Source organism: Poecilia latipinna, unplaced genomic scaffold (assembly GCF_001443285.1).
Source record: "Poecilia latipinna isolate Pla-1442-1.1 unplaced genomic scaffold, P_latipinna-1.0 Scaffold1691, whole genome shotgun sequence".
NCBI classification, from domain to species: domain Eukaryota; kingdom Metazoa; phylum Chordata; class Actinopteri; order Cyprinodontiformes; family Poeciliidae; genus Poecilia; species Poecilia latipinna.
Window position 1 is genome coordinate 288,904 of NW_015114307.1, and position 20,442 is coordinate 309,345.

At 38.1% G+C, this 20,442-nt stretch overlaps 2 protein-coding genes across 2 annotated transcripts in view; one reads left to right on the forward strand and one right to left on the reverse strand.

Moving 5' to 3' along the window:
- The first annotated feature begins 782 nt into the window (after positions 1-782).
- LOC106964564 (fibroblast growth factor-binding protein 1) lies at positions 783-3,552 on the forward strand. Its single transcript, XM_015060159.1, has 2 exons — positions 783-1,313; positions 1,734-3,552. Exons 1-2 carry the CDS (start codon positions 1,160-1,162, stop codon positions 2,354-2,356), a joined length of 777 nt encoding a protein of 258 aa, XP_014915645.1. The 5' UTR covers positions 783-1,159; the 3' UTR covers positions 2,357-3,552.
- Positions 3,553-9,009: 5,457 nt separating this feature from the next.
- The window catches only part of anxa5b (annexin A5b), a 14,871-nt gene continuing 3,438 nt past the window's right edge, over positions 9,010-20,442 (reverse strand). Inside the window, exons 3-13 of the mRNA XM_015060181.1 lie at positions 16,400-16,484; positions 15,967-16,061; positions 14,516-14,629; positions 14,334-14,424; positions 12,901-12,980; positions 12,772-12,822; positions 10,831-10,924; positions 10,537-10,632; positions 10,382-10,440; positions 9,427-9,549; positions 9,010-9,339 (exon numbers count right to left, since the gene is read on the reverse strand). Of these exons, the coding sequence (XP_014915667.1) occupies positions 9,277-9,339; positions 9,427-9,549; positions 10,382-10,440; positions 10,537-10,632; positions 10,831-10,924; positions 12,772-12,822; positions 12,901-12,980; positions 14,334-14,424; positions 14,516-14,629; positions 15,967-16,061; positions 16,400-16,484 (951 nt within the window). The 3' untranslated portion in view covers positions 9,010-9,276. The remainder of the gene's footprint in view (positions 9,340-9,426; positions 9,550-10,381; positions 10,441-10,536; positions 10,633-10,830; positions 10,925-12,771; positions 12,823-12,900; positions 12,981-14,333; positions 14,425-14,515; positions 14,630-15,966; positions 16,062-16,399; positions 16,485-20,442) is intronic.

The window sequence follows — 20,442 nt, forward strand, 5'->3', positions numbered from 1 at the left end:
TATATTATGGGCTTAGATATATAAGTTGTTAAAATTAAGATGGAAAAAAATAATCATAAAGTTAAATTAAATTATAAAACACAAGGAAAAGGTCTGCTTTTTAAATTAATTGGTGCATTTCGTATTGATTTATCCATTGGGCCATTTCTGTATCTCTGCTTTTATTTTGAATTTTGTCAGCTTCGGTCCTCCATACACCAGCAGGTCTTTGATACAGGTACAGCAGAAATTTTCACACATTAATGAAACATGACATGTTTAGTTGTGTTGATTTTCATCCTCTGTAAAATGTAGCAAACAAATTTAACGTTTTACTAAAGCTGATTAGTTCACATGAATGTCTTTGTAGTTGTATAATATTAGCATTTTAATCTAAACTTACAGAGCCACATAAAGCAAATAACTGATACAGTAATAATATCCTTGTTTAATTATCTTCAAATTATATTGAATGCAACACTAAATTTTACAGAAGAGAAGAAATTTACAAAGCAAATACATAGCAATGAACGTCTGTTTGCTAAAATGTTAATTGCACTAGTTTTAAAACACTAATCGTCAGTTGCACTAACACTAAAGCGCTACGAGAATAGTATGTAGCTTTTGCTTAAATGCAAAACTCACAACAAAAGGGAAAAGTTCAATCAACTAATTTTATTCAGCAACGAGAAAACATTTTTACCAAATGTAAAAGAATAAGCAACGATAGCTAAAAAGTTTAATTACTGTTAATATCTTGGTTACGAGTTTATGGATGAATGGATTAATTATTATTAATTGAAATTTTAGTGTTATGGAATAATTGCCTCAGACAAATTTTCTTGTGGTCTCAAAAACTATTGCACTATTTTTGGTATTTTTCCTGTCCACTGTCAGAAAAACCAAAGCTGAAACTATCAAGTAATCAAAATAAAATCCGACAGTACTGGCGGCTGAACGATGAAGATTATTGGAGGAAATCGTTGTGTGACTGTGATGCTGTAATAATAAGTCAGGCTTGTTAAAAATGACCAGAGCGTAAAACCCACGTGTGATTCTTCGGTGTTGACACACTGAAGAATCCACCTTCGGTTCGCGCTCTGCCTTGATCTCCACCACGCGTGAATTCACATGTAGACACGTCGTGTCAGCCCATGCCAGAGCTATTCATCAGAAACTGATGCCAGGCTTCTTTTCAAAGGATTTGCCTGCGAACATGAGAGTGCATGAGCTGAATGGTGGGCGTGCTGCACAGCGACGCATGAAAAACCGCGCGCCGGGCCACAGAGAGACACAACCCACGGGATTTACGCACTGCGGCACTCTTCATTCTGGTAAGATTCAGTACTTTACGTGTGATCCCTTTGGCTGTAAGATGGCATACTGTAAAGGAAAAAAAACAGTTAATATTGTCGACGCGTAAAAGCGTTAGCAAGGTGGATTAAAACATGTTCCCTCTCAATTAAGTAGCTTCTGGTGTTCACCTTCTAATACCATCTGTACTCAAGCATCATTTCATATTAAAAATTGATTTAGCATATATTATGTTTACATTAAACCTCAAACACAGACAATAGTTTGACTGAAACTATTGAAATGCAAATATGAAAAAAGCATATCATTTGGAACTTGGTTTTGAGGCAAAGATATGTTAGTTTTTGAGTCAAAACCCATATTATTTTCTATCACTCAAATAAATATGATCCTTTAAGTCAGAGGTGATGAATCATCATCTGTTTCTCTTTCATTTTTAGGTGGATTTTGTGTTTTGTTTTTTATTTTTCTGCTTAAAGCCGTGATGTTTCCGCTGAGGGTTCTCTTCTCCATTTGGCTGTTTTTGGTTCTCCTGAAGCTCCGACTCCTCCGGGCTTCTGGCGCCAAGCAGCCCGGCGTCGCGCAGCAGATCGGCGGAGGGACATTCGTCACCAGCGACGGGACACGATGCGCGTGGAGCGCGGGAGAAGCGGGGGAAGCGGTGAAGGTCTGGGTGAACTGCGAGAGGCAGGGCGGCGTCAACAAGACCGGCTGCGAGTACCGCGGCAGACCTCAGAGCTGTTCGGGTTACAACTCCGACCCCAAAGCCTTCTGGAAACAAGTGGCGCGTGCCTTCAAGAAAATGCGGGATAAAGTGTGCGTGGACGTTCGTGCGCTGGTGAAAGCCCGCATGTGTAAGCACGCGCCCAGAGATGCGAACCTCAGACTGGATCGGAACAGCGTAAAAAGAAGCACCGCTGCTCCCACGACGCCCCCGGTCCAGCTCACGAGCGCGGCGTGCGTAAAGCGCGCGGATCAGCGGAGAACAGCGGAGGAGTTCTGCAGCTCCTGGGCCAGCGTGTGCGCCTTCTTCATGTCCATGCTGCAGAGCGAGGACTGCTAGCAGGACGGACCTCAGGACGACACATCATTCATTCATTCATTCATTCATTCATTCATTCATTCACATTTAGATCTAGTATTTTGTATACAGTTGGTGGAATTCCTTTACCTAAACCGAAGTGTATTCAAGGTCATACTGAAAAATATGTTTTTTGAACCAGCTTTAAAAAAAAAAAAAAAAAATAGTGTTACAGCTAATTTTATTAGTTGTGCTCAAGCCAAAGTTCTGATTTCAGAATTGTTCAAATCTGAATTAGATTGAGCAAAAGTAATACAATTAGCTGTAACAAATTAGAGTCATTTTTTTAAAAGTCGGTTCAAGCAACCATTTGTTTTTCAGTGGAGGTCAGCCTCAAGTGAGTTTTATTTCTTTTCATTCCAAGTCACATTTTCTCTCTGAATGGGGCCTTGCAATAACATCCATGCCTCTCTGCATTGTATTGTATTGTATGAGGACTTTACATGATGCACCAATACAAGTAATAATTGTGAAGCAGAAGGAAATCAGTTTGTTTTCTTTTACTTGTAAAACTCTCATAAGTGTGGCGTACACATATATTCAGCCCTTCTGAGTTGCAGCTTCAAACCTTTGCGCAGTTAAAAACATTTCTGCTTGTTCTTGTTTGGAAAATAATAGACTGAAAAAAGAAAACAGATGACATACTGTAGCTTAAATATATTGTGCCAACTGGTCAAAAGTAATCAAGGTAAGTTTATCCAAGCAAATTTATGATGTTTATTAAGTTGTCATGCTAAATAAATGTAAATAAAGTAAGTCTGACAAACTTAATACAATGACATGTGACAAATGAACACGTATTGTTTTTAAGTTGGAACTCTATTCTCTTTTCCACTGAGCTTTGTTAGATTTTATTTTGGGGAATGAGAGTAAAATGGTCTGTTTACTAAATGCAAGTCACATGTTTCAGATTATTATTTGTAAAAAAAAAATAATGTATGTCTTCTGCTTTGTAGTTCTGCCATATTGTGTTGGTCAGATACATGAAATCCAAATAAAATCCTGTGATGCTGGTTGTAACAAGGCAAAATGTGAAAAATAGTTAAATGGTAAGATTATTTAGCAAGGTATTGGAAAATGTTAGATTTAAACTGGTGCGACCTTTTAGAGTTAATGTTAAATAATTTGATACTTCATGATTTTCAAGTGGTATTTTTTAATAAACTACTTAAAATGCTGTTGTTTTCTGGATGGAACTTTAACCTGAACTGGACCCGTAGTTTAAAATGATATTTAAGTCTTATAGCAAAGGGGGTATATGGACCTTTTCTCCTCTTTTTACTCCTTCTATCTGGTAGTACCATATTTGTTTGTCTCTTTGTTTAGCCATTTTATCCTTTTCTAAAAAAAAATATAGAAATTAAACAGTCAGACACAAGAACTGGCTTAAAAATCAAGGAGAATATTTGAGGATGGTTTACAACTTGAAAAAGGTGTTAAAAGTTGTGTTTTAAAATAAAATGCATTTTTTAAACATATTTCCTCTTCAGTAGTCAGCTGAAATGTGACAATACATGTATTTTTTTTTTTACAACAAATTCATTTCTATTCAAAAATACTTTGTTGATCTCAGAGGAAAATGAAATGCTGTTGTATCTCATTAATTCAAATTATTCAGATTTATTGCAGATAGTGATGTGGGCAGGACATATTTCCTGTAGCAATCTGTATTGCATCGAATTTGAAGAAGCTTCTGATCGAAGATGCTCTGATTTTCTATGACAGTCTCATCAAGAGAATGGTCAGGGTTGCCCATATTTTTCTTAATTTTATGAAAAATATGAAAACATTTCCTGTAGGCATGCTTGCTTCCTTACTCACTCAGCTCCTTCAGACTAGCCAGCAGCAATTAGCAAACACCTGGTGTAACTGAACATCTGATGTGCTCGTTATAGGAGCTACTTCTCAGTTGGTAAAAAAAAAAAAAAAAAAAAAACATTGTAAAAGGGTTAATAGAGGAGTCATGTAGTGATGACTTCCTGAAGGCAGAGTTTCAGAATAGCAGAAGTTTATAAAGAGACAGAGGCCCAATTTCAAGGCGTTAAATTACAAAGTCAAATTTCTTTTAAGTCATATATAAGCAGAGTTTTTATAACACCGAGAGTAACATAGTTACTTTATTGTGCTATAAAATGGAACTATGTGCCTGGAAAACATCATACTGCCCCTTTAAATATTTAAACAGATAAAAATTCGCTTAGCTGATTATTTTTACTAGTCAAAAACTGGATTCAAAGGTTTTCACTTTGTTTAGTTCACATTTTACTAAATCATTCTACCTCGTTTCTATCAAACAGCCTAAACCTCTTCAGACCCACAGCCTGCCACAGAACATTTCTCTGAACATCATCATTCATAAACAGGATTACAAGAGAGGCTTCTTTGTGTCGAGGCATCTATCTCCAGTAGTAAGTGTAGATAAAACTTTATCTCTGAACAAGTGCAGCCCCAGATGTGGACATTAAATCCTTCCTGTCTGCTCTTGACCCCCATGACCTCTGACCTGCCCTCAGTGGGGGTCTTCCTCCTTCCTAATGGCTTTGGCAGCACGGAATGGTGTTTCAGGACCGACCCCATCACCAGCTCAGCCCAGCACCTGCACGCAGTCAGCCAGGAAGTAGTTAGAGGTCAGAGGTCGATAGGGCAGAAGGAAGCAGAGCAAATGTGTGTCTGTCCACCTGTGTGAGTTGTTTCTTTGTGTTTAAACAAATAAATCAGGGACAGCATAATGGTATGAAGTTATTTTTCAGGCTGGTTCCTCAGCCTGAAAAATAATGGTTTCTCACCACAAGTTACAAAGGGATTTTGACATGTTCATTTCCCTCCTGTACGATGTAAAGCCTCACACAATGGCAGCCCTGTCACCATAGATATATTCAAAAGCTCTCAGGAAGAAGAGCCTGAAGGAATGCCATTATCGTCAATAATCATCGTCTCATCTGAGTGATGTTCAGGTATGAGGCGCTCCGTCCTTCATGTCTTATCTTGTTTCTTTCTCTTATGGAGGCAGATATTGCCGATGGCCAACCAGCTGAAGACGCATAACTATAAACATCTGAAAGAAAGAATATTTCTGAGGTTTTATCAAACACAAAGCGAGGTACAATGGTGCTGTATCCTGTTTTCATTCGCTATCACCAAGTCAAAAGGCTGTGAAAAACATTGTGTCAAAAAGGGACTTACTGGTTAGATCATCTTAGAGAGATGTTTTTTATCCTATTCTATTTTATTTTAAACTGCAACGTTAAACCGTTGAACATTTCTAAGAACCAGAACACAAAAGCTGAAAAGCCATGTTGGGCCTTTGCTGAAATTCCTGACAACGACCCATTGAATCGCTTCAATTCTTCTGGCTGTCATACCACAGTGCTTTCACATCTGCACAAAGATGTTTTTGTATCATTCTACACAGCATGAGGGGTTTCTGCACCTCCACCATCAGCTTTGGCAGAGATCCTGTCATGCTTTTGGGTTTTTAGGGTTTAGGGTTTGTTTCTGTGTTTGCAGTGTTAATTATCTCCATGTTTACGCTCTGGTTGCTGCGTGTTGGTTCAAGTGACGAGTGACTTCATTACACCTGTGTAATGATTATTATTTTATTATTTTTCACAACTAAAAAAAAAAAAAAAAAAAAGCAAAAAAACAGTCTGTTGTCCCAGAAGTGAACTTCCCAGAAAATTCACCTCAAATTCAAAAGGTGTTCATTCAGGACTCCACATTCCTCCACCAGCTTGTTAAATGTTAGAGTTCGTGACAGAACAGTCAGATTAATACTGAACAACTTTAGCTTGCTCAGGCTTCTTATCCTTAAAAAAGATTTTTGTCTGTTGAAATATGTTTTTTATATTGCATTTCCTCAAAAGGAGTAAATTATACCACTCTGTGTGTTCTAAAATGATTCTTCTGCTTTTGCTTAAATGTCTCAGATCACCAAACAAATTATATCAGACAAAGTTTATACAAAATGCAGTTATTTGATAATTGCATTTTGTATCAACTTTGTCATTCGTGAAGGGAAAAACGTCATCCAGGTCCACATTGATTTATTTTCTATAATGTTTATTATTTTTTTCCTAAAATGCTTTGCTACACCAGATATAGCGAGACACACACCTCCCTCTAACTTCTTCTTTTGTCTCATCAGTTTACAAAATATTTTTCCAAAACTCCCCCGGAATCATCAAGATGTTTTCATTCAGTTTGTATGTATTTTGGCCTCCCAGAGTTTTGAACAGGAGTCCCAAAGCCTTAGAAATGGCCCAGTAACAATTTCCATACTAGTAGATTTCTGTGACTTTATTGATCATCTGTTCTTGAGTTTACTTTTTCCACACAGTGCAAAGTTGGTTTGGACTATTTTGTCTTTATTAATAACATGGAGAAGCAGCATTCAGCTTCTATGCACTTCACATCTGGAACAAACTTCCAGAAAACTGCAAAACAGCCGAAACACTGAGTTCCTTTAAATCAAGGCTAAAAACCTAATTGTTAGAGTTGTTTTCAAACCGTAATAAATGGAACACTGATCAACATGTTTGATGTTTGCCGATCATTTTAACAATATCACTGTAATGTCTGATATTGGTTTTCACAACTGCTAACTGTATGATGCGTTTGTATGCTTAATGTTTTTTTTGTTTGTTTGTTTGTTTATGTTTTCATGATGTAAAGCACTTTGAACTGCCATGTCACTGAAGTCTACAACAAATAATCTGGACTGGTTGGCTGATTAAATTTGAAAATTATATAAACTGTAGTCGTTTTGCATTTACTATGATTATATTTATGTTAATATTTGGTGATTTGAAACATTTAAATGTGAGGAACAGAAATCTAAAAGTGGGTATAGATACTTCTTTGCATTGTGTGAGTTCAGACAGATGTAATAAAAATCTGTCTATGATCCCAAATATAAGGCAGTGAAGTAGCGTCTTCATTCAGTTCGTCTGAATGTTTTTACTTCATACTAAGTCAGAGGCTGCAATGAAAGGGCGGCTCGCGTAATAGAAAAAAAGACAAAAAAGGCGCATCAAAACAAAAATGTGCTCTCCACTGTCTGACCTACAAAGCTGCATGAATGTCCAGCCACCCACCCCCAAGCCCAGTTCCAGGCCCACACAGACACACACTGTGGGAGGAGCTGGGGGTTTGTCTTCCTGTGGCTCCTAGTGGTCCGAACTCACAACCTACTGTATGGACCACCTTATTGGCTCTCTGTTTCCATGGTAATAATCGGGAGCAAATCTGTCTGTGAAAAGAATAACAGCGAGTGGTGGAGCGGTGTAACAAAACGTCTCCTTTCACTCCAGAGACACACCAACAGAGAGAGACACAGAAAAACAGGGAAGAGGAGAATTCCTCAGAGCTCATCTACTGGAAACCGTTTGGCTCCTCCGGTCCTACAGTTCAAGGTTAAGGAGACATGAAAGTGATTTGGTTTCAGTTAAACTTTGTGAAAAATAAATATGGAAGAAGGAACTTTTAACCCATCATTTTTAGGCTCTTTTGCCAAAGTCTTTGATGGTTTTTAAATTAAGATTTAAATTTTAAAAATGGGAATAACCTGCATTTTTATACTACTAACCAACATCATGAACTAATTTAAATGGGTTCAAATGTCTTTCGGTTATGTTTTGACAAAACTGGTCTACTCTAATGAGTTCAAGTCTTTTTACCCCAAAAGTTATACATTTAATCCAAAATTGAACATTAAGAAAAAACAAATAAATGGAAAAGAATAAACTCTGGCTCAGTCAGTGGAAGTGAAAAATAAGAAAAGATGGATGATTTAGGATTTTAAACATGAATTGATGGTTTGGTTGAGAAGTTCTGCGTAAAATTCTAAGGAGAAAATTTGTTAGTAAAAGACATCAGTCGTTTCAATTCCAGTTTCTAACTTCAATCATTTTTTATATTCACAGGACCATTAGATGGTCTTAAAAGGGCCGTATTGTGGATTTTCCAGGGAGTGTGCCATTTTATTGCACAACCAGCCAAGTAATGTTACCTCTGGATTCTAAAATGCTGCATATATCACATATGACTCTGCAAGAGGAAGTGAAACACACCAACTGTCATAATCTAACATCTAGAAATTGGGCCTCTGTTTCTTTAAAAACTCCTGCCCTTTTTGAAATTTCGCCTGCAGGAACTCATTGCAACATGGCTCCTCTATTAACCTTTTACATTTCTACCAGCGTTGCACTGAAGAGCAGGGCCTATAATGAGCTCACCACCTATTCCACCAGGTGCCTCCTAATTTTTTTCCGTGCCTGATGCTCCCAAGTTCTGCAGAAAAATATCAAATGTATCCATCTCCAAGCTGTAGTTGAGGCTCAATATTTCACATTATTTATGTTGAAGACCTGCAGCAGAAATTCTACTAAACTGAAAGAAAAAAAAAGCTTCACGTTGTTACAAACAGCAGAACAAAAGAGGAAGTGAAACACACCAACTGTCTTGCTCCATTAATCAGTTCCAATCTGATGAATGGAATTTGCGTCATATCGCCACAATGAGGCGCTGAATTTTATCTAAATTGCTCTGTCTCCCTCTCCTGGCCTTTAACAGTACTACATGTGTAATAGAAACCAGTACGACTGAAAAAAACAAACAGACAAAAAAAAACAAACAGAATCAATCAACTCAGTCGATCTTTATTCAGTGGAACATTTAAAGTTGCATATGTTGGTTCCGACATACAAAGTGCAAAGAAAAACAACGAATCTGGTCCTTCGGTTTTGTAAATGAATAATATTAGTAGAAAAGACTGCATTAATGTGGACAAAATGTTAGCTACCTTCCAAAGACTATTTGGTTTCATAAGACCTGATGGATATGCTCTCTCACTCAAAACAAGATAAGTTTATATGAGGAGGCGCTCCAGGTTCCTGCTGGTGGAGTTACGCATCGTCTCCGCCGCAGAGCAACAGCAGAGCCTTTCTGTAGTCACCGCCGGTGTCTCCCTGCCATCAACAGGAAGAATTATGGAACCTTTTGGGATTTTCAACATGTTTTTGTGGGTCATTGGGTTATTTGTTATGTCTACATACCTTGATCATTGAATGCAGAGAGCAGGCAAACATCTTCCTGAATTCAGCTCGGATGTCTAGCAAGTCGACTTCACTGCGGCTCACCATCACTCTAATGAGGGTGTTGTCGTCTGTCCCTGCTCCCTGAAACACACACACACACACATCATGCTGCTGGAGCTTCATCTGATTCCCTGCAGCATCCATGAACCTTCAAAACAAACACAGATCATCTAATACAGCACAGACTCAGTCTGATCACTTTATTAGCAGTAAGGATGTTTTCAAATGTTTCTGAATGTGACCAAAACTGTTACGTTTCACAAAGTATGAAATGCAAATATAAAATGTAGATGTGCAAATATAATTTTTTTCTTCTTGCAACAGCTGTACTTGATCAAAAAAATTACATTCAGAGACGCTGCTGAACTTCAGCAGATGTGATATCTATTTATGTGACCATATTTATAATCACATTTTTATAGACAGCACCTGCTCATATTAACACTCCTATTATTTGTTATGCGTCACACTTAGCAGGTAGCAGAGAAGGAGGCACATTGTTGTTAATAATCTGATTATTAATGCATCTTTTGCTGTTACTGGTGCTCACATTTACAATATCTAGAGTAGAAAAATATTATTTTGAGACACAGATCAACTATATGAACATTAAATGCAACCACACATGCGGTCAATTCTTGTTGTCACAGCCGATCACATCATCGTCCTCCTCCTCATCCTCCTCAACAAATGACTTGTTGACTGTTGCTAGTTATTGAACTGGTTAAATCAAAGAGCAGAAAAAGCCTTTAAAAACTCATTTAATCCTCAATAATGACGCTCCTATGCAACGCTGTTCATTGGTTGCCTACTAAGATGGCACATTTCTGCAGTAATGAATTTCTGGCCTGGTCTTACAGGAACTTTGTATAAATTTAATTACAAAATATGGATAGTAAAAACGGTGTATTACTTTCATGGCGTAGTAAAGAGTCTCCGCAAAATAGGCTGGAACGCTCCTGGCACACTTCACTTAAAAACAAAAAAACAAATGCAGTCATTTAGAAGAAGAAACAGAGAATTAAGCTAAAGAAGGTGCCTACATGGAGGTTGGATTAGTTTTCTTACCCACTGCCAGGAGCAGGTCCTTCAGGCCTCCAGATGTTTCCCTCTGAATACTCTCCTCCATCTCATAGCCAGACATCTTCATGTAGGCATCGAACACTGAAACACAGCTCCAGATTTCAGCTCGACTGAAGAAGGTCAGAGGTCAACCTTAAAGATGTCTGATCCGCATGTTTAAAAGCTACGTTTAATGTGTTTATTTTGCCTATGTTTGTCTCAGAGAATAGAAAAGCACTTGTTCCAAGATTCCATCAACTCTACGTCGTGTTCAGAGTCAGCTGACAAGAGAAAACAAACCTTTCCTCAGGTGCTGGGCGCTCCGGTTTCCCAGGATGGTAACGAACGACTGTTCGTCGGTCCCGTACTTCTCCTCTCCTGCTTTAAACAGAGCCTGCAAGCAGGAACAAAAACATCTTCAGCAGTGACGTTGTTACAGACAGACTGTCATTTCATTTAAAACTTTCATTTGGAGGAAGAACATTTTGAAATGAATGTCCTGCAATTTATTGAACAGTTCAGCAGCCTTTAATGAAGCCTTGAAGATTGCTGTATCGATAAGTAATGCAAAGCATGAGCTAATTTGCATAATCTATTCCTCTGCAACAGTCAGCAGGTAATGTACATCATTACCTCAGGGATCAGGTTCAGTTCCTGCTCTATTTACATTACAGGAAGTACAACATTTCCTTTCATTACTATGCTGATAACATCCAAACATTCTCCTCTTTTAACCCCATAAACCTTTTAAAAAATATATGCTTTTTCTGCCATCATCAGTGGCTGTGCTAACTAGCTTTAGCATTAGCGGCAAACTATGCTGTGGTGAATCAGCTGTAGCATAACCAAGAGCAGGCGAGAGGAAGTGAGTACAAGAATGATTGACAGCGCTGAGACCCTCCTCCTGGCTTTGATAGGTTGTTTCTGACTTGTTTCTGCAGTTACTACTGGAAGAACTGGGAGACGGCAGAGGAGCTTGATTTCTTGATTATCTGGCTTATATTAAACTGTCACGACATTATAATTTTAACAATTTTTTTTTAATATATATATATTTTTTTATAAAAGTTACATACTGCAGCTTTAATCCCAAACTCTCTAATAATCTGTGTATTACTGTGCTGATGTGTGTGTGTGTGGGACTGTAGAGTAAAAGCTTTAAGTGGTCAGCATGAATATACACGCACTACATAAATTCAATCCGTTCACTACCCTTAAAATATGACCTCTGACCCTAAATAGCTCTATGTGATCTCCTACTGAAAGATATTATGTATTGGCATCATATAAACACTTAATTTATTTAGTATATGATGAATGAAGTACAGTTACTTTAAATTACAACCATGCCACAGTTGTCTATCTGAACGTTTGTGGTTTCAGTTCCAGATGTTGATGTGGCCTTGGGCAAATCAGTCAAAGGAAGTTTATAGATGAATTACTGTATATATAAATTGTATTTTAAATTGTTGTTTTGCTGACGAATGGTTGGTAGATTTTGTCCGTTACAAACCAAGCAGAACTGGTCGGGTATGAAATGGCAAAGTGGTGAAACGACTATCTCTTGTTGGTGGTTCCCCTTTGTTTCTGTTCAGGAAGCTTTTTATTCATCCAAGCTGCATTTACATTAACTGGTTTGTCAGACCAAATGCTGACGTTACCTCATCAGAGTTTTCATGTTGTCTCTTCTTTTATCAAATTTAGCTGTGTTTTTTTTCCCCGTTTATTTTTAAATGTATATTAGATAGAAAATTGCTTTCATACAGTTTTGACTCAATATTCAGATACTGTGTGTGATATGATGCAACCTGCTGGTTTGGTTTTATTGTAATTATTTTATCACACAAAAAGACAGTAGCCATTTTTTAACCTATTTGTTTTTGGGGGGGGTTTGGCAGGAGTGATCATGTTAAAAATGTCTCTTACAAAATTGCAGCACAGATTTTAATAAGATGTTTTCCTGTCTTTCAAAGTCATGATTTGTTTTATTTCCCTGATAAAATATCTTTAAATTCATGTAGAGGCACTGGCTTACATTTCTGGATTGCATTTATGTTGCAGTAAAGAAAACAAAAAGAGAGAAAAAGAGAGTGAGATGAACAGATCAAACTGTCTCTGAATCGCAAAGAAACAACACAACAACACAAAATGGCTCTTAACTGCATTCATTCAGGAGAGCTGATCAGAAGATCCTGCATGATGCTTCACCATCATCACAGAGAAAACAAAATACAGACTCACCTGAGCATCAGCTTCGATGTTGCCCTCCTGGATTCCCGTCTGCCTGTTTGCCTGGAAGGAGATTTAAAAAAATACTGTAAAAACAGAAGAGAAGAGAAAAACCAGAGAAGAGGAACTACTCAGACTGACCTGAAGCAGAATCACCAGGAGTCTCTTGAAGTGACCCGATGTGTCCCCACATACATCCTCCTCCAAGTCGTCGTCATACTCTGAGGGATACACAAACACAACCACTGTGTGTCAAACACTTTGATTTGTTTCCAACCCAGGAGCTTCTTCTGTTCACCAGAGGCTAAAGAACGTCTCCTGTCCAGAACGTAGGCAGAATGAACATGTTGAGCTTAAATGTGACAATCAGTTTTTTTGACCAAGAAGAGTCAAGCGTGTGTGAAGCTGAATCTTGTTAACCAGTCGCAGCATAATGTCCAATCACTCTCTTAATGATAGCGGCATCAAGAGAGGAAATGTGTTGCATAAATGTCACAAGCTGCAAAAATACATTTGCTTAACAGAAACATGGCAATTAATTAAAAACAAAAACTCTCGTTTTTTGATTTAAAAATGGCAGCACTTTATTTGAAGGGGTGTGCATGAAGCTGATATAACACTGTCTAAAAGTCCATTAAAAGTGTCAACTTTGCATTAAAAGTGTCTTTAGTTAACAAATGACACTTCAGTACAACAGTCAGACATTCATAAAGACTCCTTCATGTACATAACAGATGTTATGTCATGTTTATAACAGTCTCATGTCAGTCTTCTGCACACCCCTTCAATAAAGTGTTACCAAAACAACTTTAGTGTTCGGTTGAGGTGGTTTTTCTGGCCGTATAAAAAAATATTTATTTCGCAAAACTACAATGGAAACACTTTTTTGGCATCACACAAGTCACATGGTCAACACCTGGATGTTGCCACTGGCACAAATAAAGAAAAAGATAGGAAGTAGTTGGCGTAGCATGTTTTTTAATAACTTATTGCATGAACAAACTTACTCACATGTGACTTTAACTATGTTTTGTATAGGAATCACAGTGATTGCAAAGTCTTGAGCACATTTGGAATGGAAACACATCACCTGTGATCTAATGTTGGACAACGACCTGACCCCAAATCAAGTGCTATTATGATGCTTATGGTGCATGAGATCCACCCTCCGTCTGTTTTGATTTGAATGAATCAACCATTTCTCTCCACAGTGAGCCCATAGAAAAACTCAAAAGATGGGCACAGCGGTGGTGCAGGGGTAAAGTACTCAACCCACATAAGGAGGCCTTAGTCCAAAAAAAAAATACTCAAAAACTAAGAGATAATCCAGCATTTACTACAACAGATTCCTAGTCATGTAATGAAGCAGCACTGACTCTTCTCTCTGGAACTGAAACACCAAACCAGTTCTTAACAAGACTGGAGCCACATGCGCAATCTAGTACTGGAAGTGATTTGGTGGGAAAAAATTCTAATAGCTGCTTATGTTGAACAGTTTCTCATCCAAATTATAGTGTGGTGATCTCAAAGAGCTCTGTGTCAGGGGATCAACAGAGCATCTGTGGAAGCCTCACCTTGTCTGTAAGCAGCGACTATGTCCTTCACCTGCTGAGCTGTTCTAGAGGAAAGTATCTCCACCAGAACCTTCTCATCTGTTCCTGCCCCCTACAGGTCAAAAGAGGAAAATGTCAAAAAAAAACAAAAAACATTCAATTGAGAGCCAGTGAAAACTTTAAATCAGCCTCATGTCTAATACCTTGATGGCATTCCGAAGGCATGTCACGTCGTAGGTGAGAGGCGGAGTCATAAGAGCCACGATCAGCGTCTCGAATTTACCGCCCAGCTCTCCCTTCAGGTCGTCCACCAGATCCTGACGTCGTAAAGAACACATTAAAGTTATCGCATCACAATGCATCTCAAAAATGTTTCAGATGCGTCTCTGAGACTCATCCCTGCAGGGTCAACATGGGGGCTGGTGCCCATCTAAAGAGTTTACTGGGTGAGAGGAAGGATACACTCTGGACAGGTCACCAGTTCGTCACAGACACACACTTATAGCTAAAGGCAATTTTGAAAGACCAATTAACCTTAAAGTCATGGTTTTGGCTCTCAATAGCTAAGCTAGCTAGTGATTTTCCTTTGTAGTCATCTTTGGTTTCACAATCAAACATCTGTAGCATCATTTATAATAACTTAAAGCTTTTATAGACTAATGGTGTTATAGATGGAGAGTGAAACAATTCTGGTTCCATTCACCTCTGAAGTCAGACCCAGTTTAACCAGCTGTTTGAAAAACATTGTGGTTGGCTACTGCTGCGGTCAGCTGCTATGCTAACTGCTCTTACCAGTACAGATTGACTGTATGCATTTCTAAACATTTGACACCTCTAAATGTGGTAGCAATGTGTTTAATGAAAAACATTATGTGGAACAGCAGGCTGAGATAAAATCTCAGGAGTTAAAATATTTTTTTGCATAAATATATTAGATAAGGCAACATACACAACCTTTTATGCTAGACCACTCCACTGTCCTGCAGATAAAAATCTCAAGCAACCCCATGAAAAAAATGATCTCCTCCACCTTCTACCTGAGCTACTGTTGCCATCTGTAGAAATGCACCACTCCCAATCAAAAACCATCTGAGTCAAAAGAAGTGCCTTAGCAACCTTGTGTGCTCACTGCTAATTGTGCTAATGGTGGAGAAACAACTCACCATTACAGGAAAACAATTTAAATGCCGTTTTCGGTGGTCATACTAACTAGCCTGAGCATTCACAACTGGCTCTGCTAACTGCAGTGTAGGAGAGAGCAAATGAGGGATAAGCAGCGTCACAGAGGGTGATTGGCAGCGCCAACACCCTCCTCATGGCTCTGTCCAGTTGTTTCTAGTTAGCACCGAGAAAAGGCAAAGTTTGATTTTTTTCACAGATTATCTGTGCCATACCATACCGTCACCATGTAGTAACAGTTTCAACAAATTTGTGAAAAAAAATTTCCATAAAAGTTACACTCATTTAAAAGTAAACTTCTGTCAACAGTGAATTTAGCTAACGCAAACTGGAAGGTGATTTAATAACTTAATGACTTAAATTCAGGACACCACACAGACGTGTCTAGGGTCAGAGTGATGTCAGGTTCACTCTTCATTAGAGGTTAAAGGTCGAGCTCTACAGGAAACGGCCGCTGTTGAACATACGCCCTGACCTTTCCAAACAGAGTCTTGTAGGCCGCCTTGATCTCCTGCCGTTGGGCGTTGCTGCGAGCAGTCAGCAGCTGCAGGATGGCATCCTCGTCGGTCCCTACGGCAACAAACACCATGGTTACTCAGGAGAGCCGCGATAGTGACTCTCACATGACACCCGTGTTATGAAACTACAATAACAAGCCCGATCCATTCAGGAGGATTCTTGGTTGGATCAGCTTAACCCACACAAACACGGCTCAGCGTCACAGTCAGCAGGTCTGTTTGCGCCCACAGAGGAGTTTCATGTTACCCTCAGCTGCTCACGTGTTCATGACTCACTGCTGGCTGAGTGGGTGGAGACCACTGCTTACTACACCGGGGCCGATGGAGGAAGGCCTTCCCTAAAACATTTACTGATCTGCTGCAGATTTGACTGCAGGATGAGGATCTTACCCAATCCTTTCATGGCTTTTTGCAGAACTTCAGCATCTGCACTGGCGTTGAAGTTAGCACTGGCTTTAACAGTTCCTCTGCTGGCCTGAAATAAAGAAATTATGGAAAAATTATATATAATGCATATATATTCTTAATTCATTCAGCAGACTTCCATTAGGTCAACTTACACCTTTAATTTAACTTGATCAGGAAAGAGAATTACATATTTACCATTAAACAATGGAATAGAATAGGCGTATGTTACAGTGACTTTGTACATGAACAGCATTGCTAAAGATATATTGAAAAGGCTACTTTTCATCTGCTTGTAAATCAGTACATTTATGTCTGTGTGTAAATAAAGACACGTTTTAAGTCAGTTCAGCACTGTTTTCTGTATTGGATTTATATTTATCAATATGGGGAAGTTCTGATATTTGAACTTCCCATTCCGAAGTTCCGAAACATTTTTAACAAATCTCTCAAGAAGAACTAAACTCAGCAATCTAACTATGTCTGCACTGAAGGTTGGCATTCAAAACAATCCAACACCTCAGGCCGGATGGGTTGATGCGGTTTGTCCTCTTAGTTAATATTTGCTCTGTTTTCGAGAAGACTGTCCGTATTAGACAAGCCAATCAAAACAAAGTTCTGCTGTGAGGAGGGCGGAGCCACTGAGTGTGAGAGCTGAGCAGCATAAGGGGAAAAAAAGTGGGAGCCAGCTCTTCTGATTCACTACAAACCATCTGCTTTTATAGTTGATGCTTTTGCTCATGACCCATCACTGTCCTTTACATCATGCATTTAAAAACCAGGCATCTATTAGTTGTTCATGTAACTTCATACATTTAGTCCAAGCTGCTTTTTGAATTCAGTTTAAAGATAAATCAAAGCACAGGAGCATAAAGAGTCCCAGTTGGCGGCGTTTCAACTAAAAACCTAGAGGTTGGAGTCCTTGTCAAATGGTGTTTTTGACTAAAGTCCCAGAGGGTTAGAGCCCCAGTTAAATGACATTTTACTGAAGTCCTAAAAGGGGTGCGGGTTTTAATGTTTTTATCTTTTTTAATCTTTTTCAAAATGTATTTCTCTTTCTCACTGTTTATTCAATGTCACATGCTGTTTTTATTTTAATTATGTAAAGCACTTTGAAATGCTGCTGAAATGTGCTATACAAATAAAATTTGATTGATTGATTGATTGATTGATAAAGCTAAAAAATAAATAACAGCAATTCAGTTTGATTATTAATAAATTGACCTGGATATAGCAGAAATTTTGAAAGTAGTAGACTAATGAGAACTGAAAACAATGTAATAAAAGTCAACCTTATAATCAATTTACAGTTAAACATTGTAACAATGTTGTTCCCGCATCAGATCAGACTGTAGCACATCTGCATTGCATCAGTGAAGTGTTTTTTGTTTTGTTTTGTTTTTTCTAGGAGAAGAGGGAGATGTTTGGAGAGGAAAACCACTGGAATGCGTCTGGAATTCTGATCCTGAAGACATGGAAGGCGGGCAAGCGGAATTACTGCTGGAGCTAACAGGGAGAACTGTGTTGGTTTCAGCAGGCAGGAATGCCAACATGTCAACAGGAATCTCTCTCTCCATCAACATCAGCTAATCAAGTCTGGTAGCTCAGCTGCCTGCTCGGACAAACAGCTGATTGGGAAGGTGACTGAACGTTTCCTCCAGAATGTGTGGGATTTATCTACTGAGCGAGTTCAGACATGGAGAAAGTTTGAGCCTCATTACGTGAACAGAAGCCGCTAAATCATAGGCGGCATCTCTCCTCTCCATTTATGCATACCAGTATGACAGGGAGACCCTCATTATGTCATAAAATACATTTTAAATATTAAATCAATTTCAATATGAGCAGCTTGGATGTGATGAGACCTGTCCTCCAACACCTTGTGTCAGCGTTTCCACCCTGGAAACCATACGAAGCTCTGACAAGAAAATGCAAAATTATTGGGATGTTTTTGCACTTTAAACTTTAAAAAAAATGTTTTTTACATTTGTTAAAACCGTGTCATGACACATATATAATACGAGACAAAAAAATCTGTGACAAGACCAAGCTCTTCCACCTCCTCCCTGTGCTGTGGTGGCCATCTGAAGAAATGCAACCAATCAGAGCCAGGAGGAGGGTCTTAGTGCTGTCAATCATCCTCATGTACTGCTGGCACATGTGGCAATGTTGAGAAATAACTCACATTACCACAGAAAACCCGTTTTGATGGCTATGCTAACAAATCATTACTGATATAAATTTGTTATAAAATAATTACTGATTGCACTTTAAAAATTAGGTAACTTTATGTTATTAAAGGTAAAGTTTAAACAGTAATGATTTCTTGGTTAATGTCAAGTTGTCATAACAAAGACATTTTGAATAATGTCAACTTTGTATTAAAAGTGTCATAATTTACCGAATGATGCTTTATGACAACAGTCATAAATATTCATGAAGGCTTATTCATGTTCATGACAGGTGTTATGTCATATTTATGAAAGTGTCATGACAGTCTTATTCACCCCCCTTCAAATAAAGTGTTACCAAATAATGAAAAACATATCTTTTATTTAAAATATTTCATATTGATATACTCCCTTTCTTCACCTGCATGCAGTGTTTGTTTGCTAAAAGCATTTAAACGGCTCAGCTTTAGTCTCATTTTACAGAATCTGAAAGTTAAAGGTCCAGCTGGTATTCACAAACTCCACACTTATGAGTTTGTGGTGGTAGGACAGCAATTCTTTCCTGCATCCCGTCCAAACAACCGGTGACCATAGAAATCACTCCTGAAGGTTGCTACGGTGACCTGACAAGATGCCCCTCTTTGCTGCAGTCCGACAACAAGCAAAACTCTGTTAAGTTCTGTTTATATCTGGCTGTGTGTATAAAACTATTTTTATACAGTTGCTGTTTTCCTTTTGTCATTTCCTGATTTTTGAATTTCAGTGTACATCTGCCTTGCTTAAATTACATGATTTGTTTTCAACCTTTTAAATTCTCTACCATGTCCTATTTACACCCAGAGAAAACAGCAAGTGGTGTATTGCTAAATAGTTTTGCAGACACACCAAGCAACTTCAACAGGTGGAGTAGAAATTAAAGCACACAAAATGAATGTTGAAAACATTTATTTTGTAGTTTGAGATTGAGTTTTTTCCTCCACTAAATAAATGTACTTAAATTAAAGTTTTCATTGTCTTAAAATGTTCCACGTGAAACTGTGAAATTTATTTTTTTCTGCAGTTACTTGAAATGTGAAAAAAAAATATATATCAAAGTGTGAAAGCTTTGAAAACCCAATGAAACGTCTGGATTCAGTTTCAGCAGAGAGACTGAAGCATCATAAAATATATCCTCCCATCGGATTATTAAATCTGAATGCTTTAATTTGGCTGTTTTATTGGAATGTTGATACCAACTCCACCCTGGTGAGGAGAAAGATGGCTGGTCTGCCTTTAAGAGAAGGAGGGGAGGTCGAAATGAGCGCATTAAAGAGCAGAGAGGGATCCAGGGGCCCACCCAGTGGAAACAGAGCCCACAGTGAGTCATACACCAAACCTCCCCAAACGAAAGCTGTCTGTGTGCTGAACACGCCCTTCAGTACACACCAAATCTGATGAAACTTGAAAGATTTTAAATATTCATGTGGCTAAAAAATTTTCATTCAAATTCAACACAGTTGCAAAAAGCCAATAACATATTTCCTCATTTAGAAAAACTGAAATCAATGCCACATAATTTAGTTTAAAACACGATAACTAAAGTTAAGACAGCTGACGGAGTGGTTTTACTTTGCAAAGTCTAGTAAAAGACATCTGACTGCAAACAGAGATAAAAGCTAAAGATCCTTGAGGAGTTGGTGGGCGTGGCCACAAGTTCAGACGGATTAAACACCGAAGAGTCACATATTTGCATAAATAACGGATTTAATTCTAGACTCTAATTGCTTATAGCATATATATATATATATATATATATATATTTTTTTTTTTTTTTTTTTTTTTTTTTTTTGTTTTTTTTTTTTTTTAAAAAAAAAATTT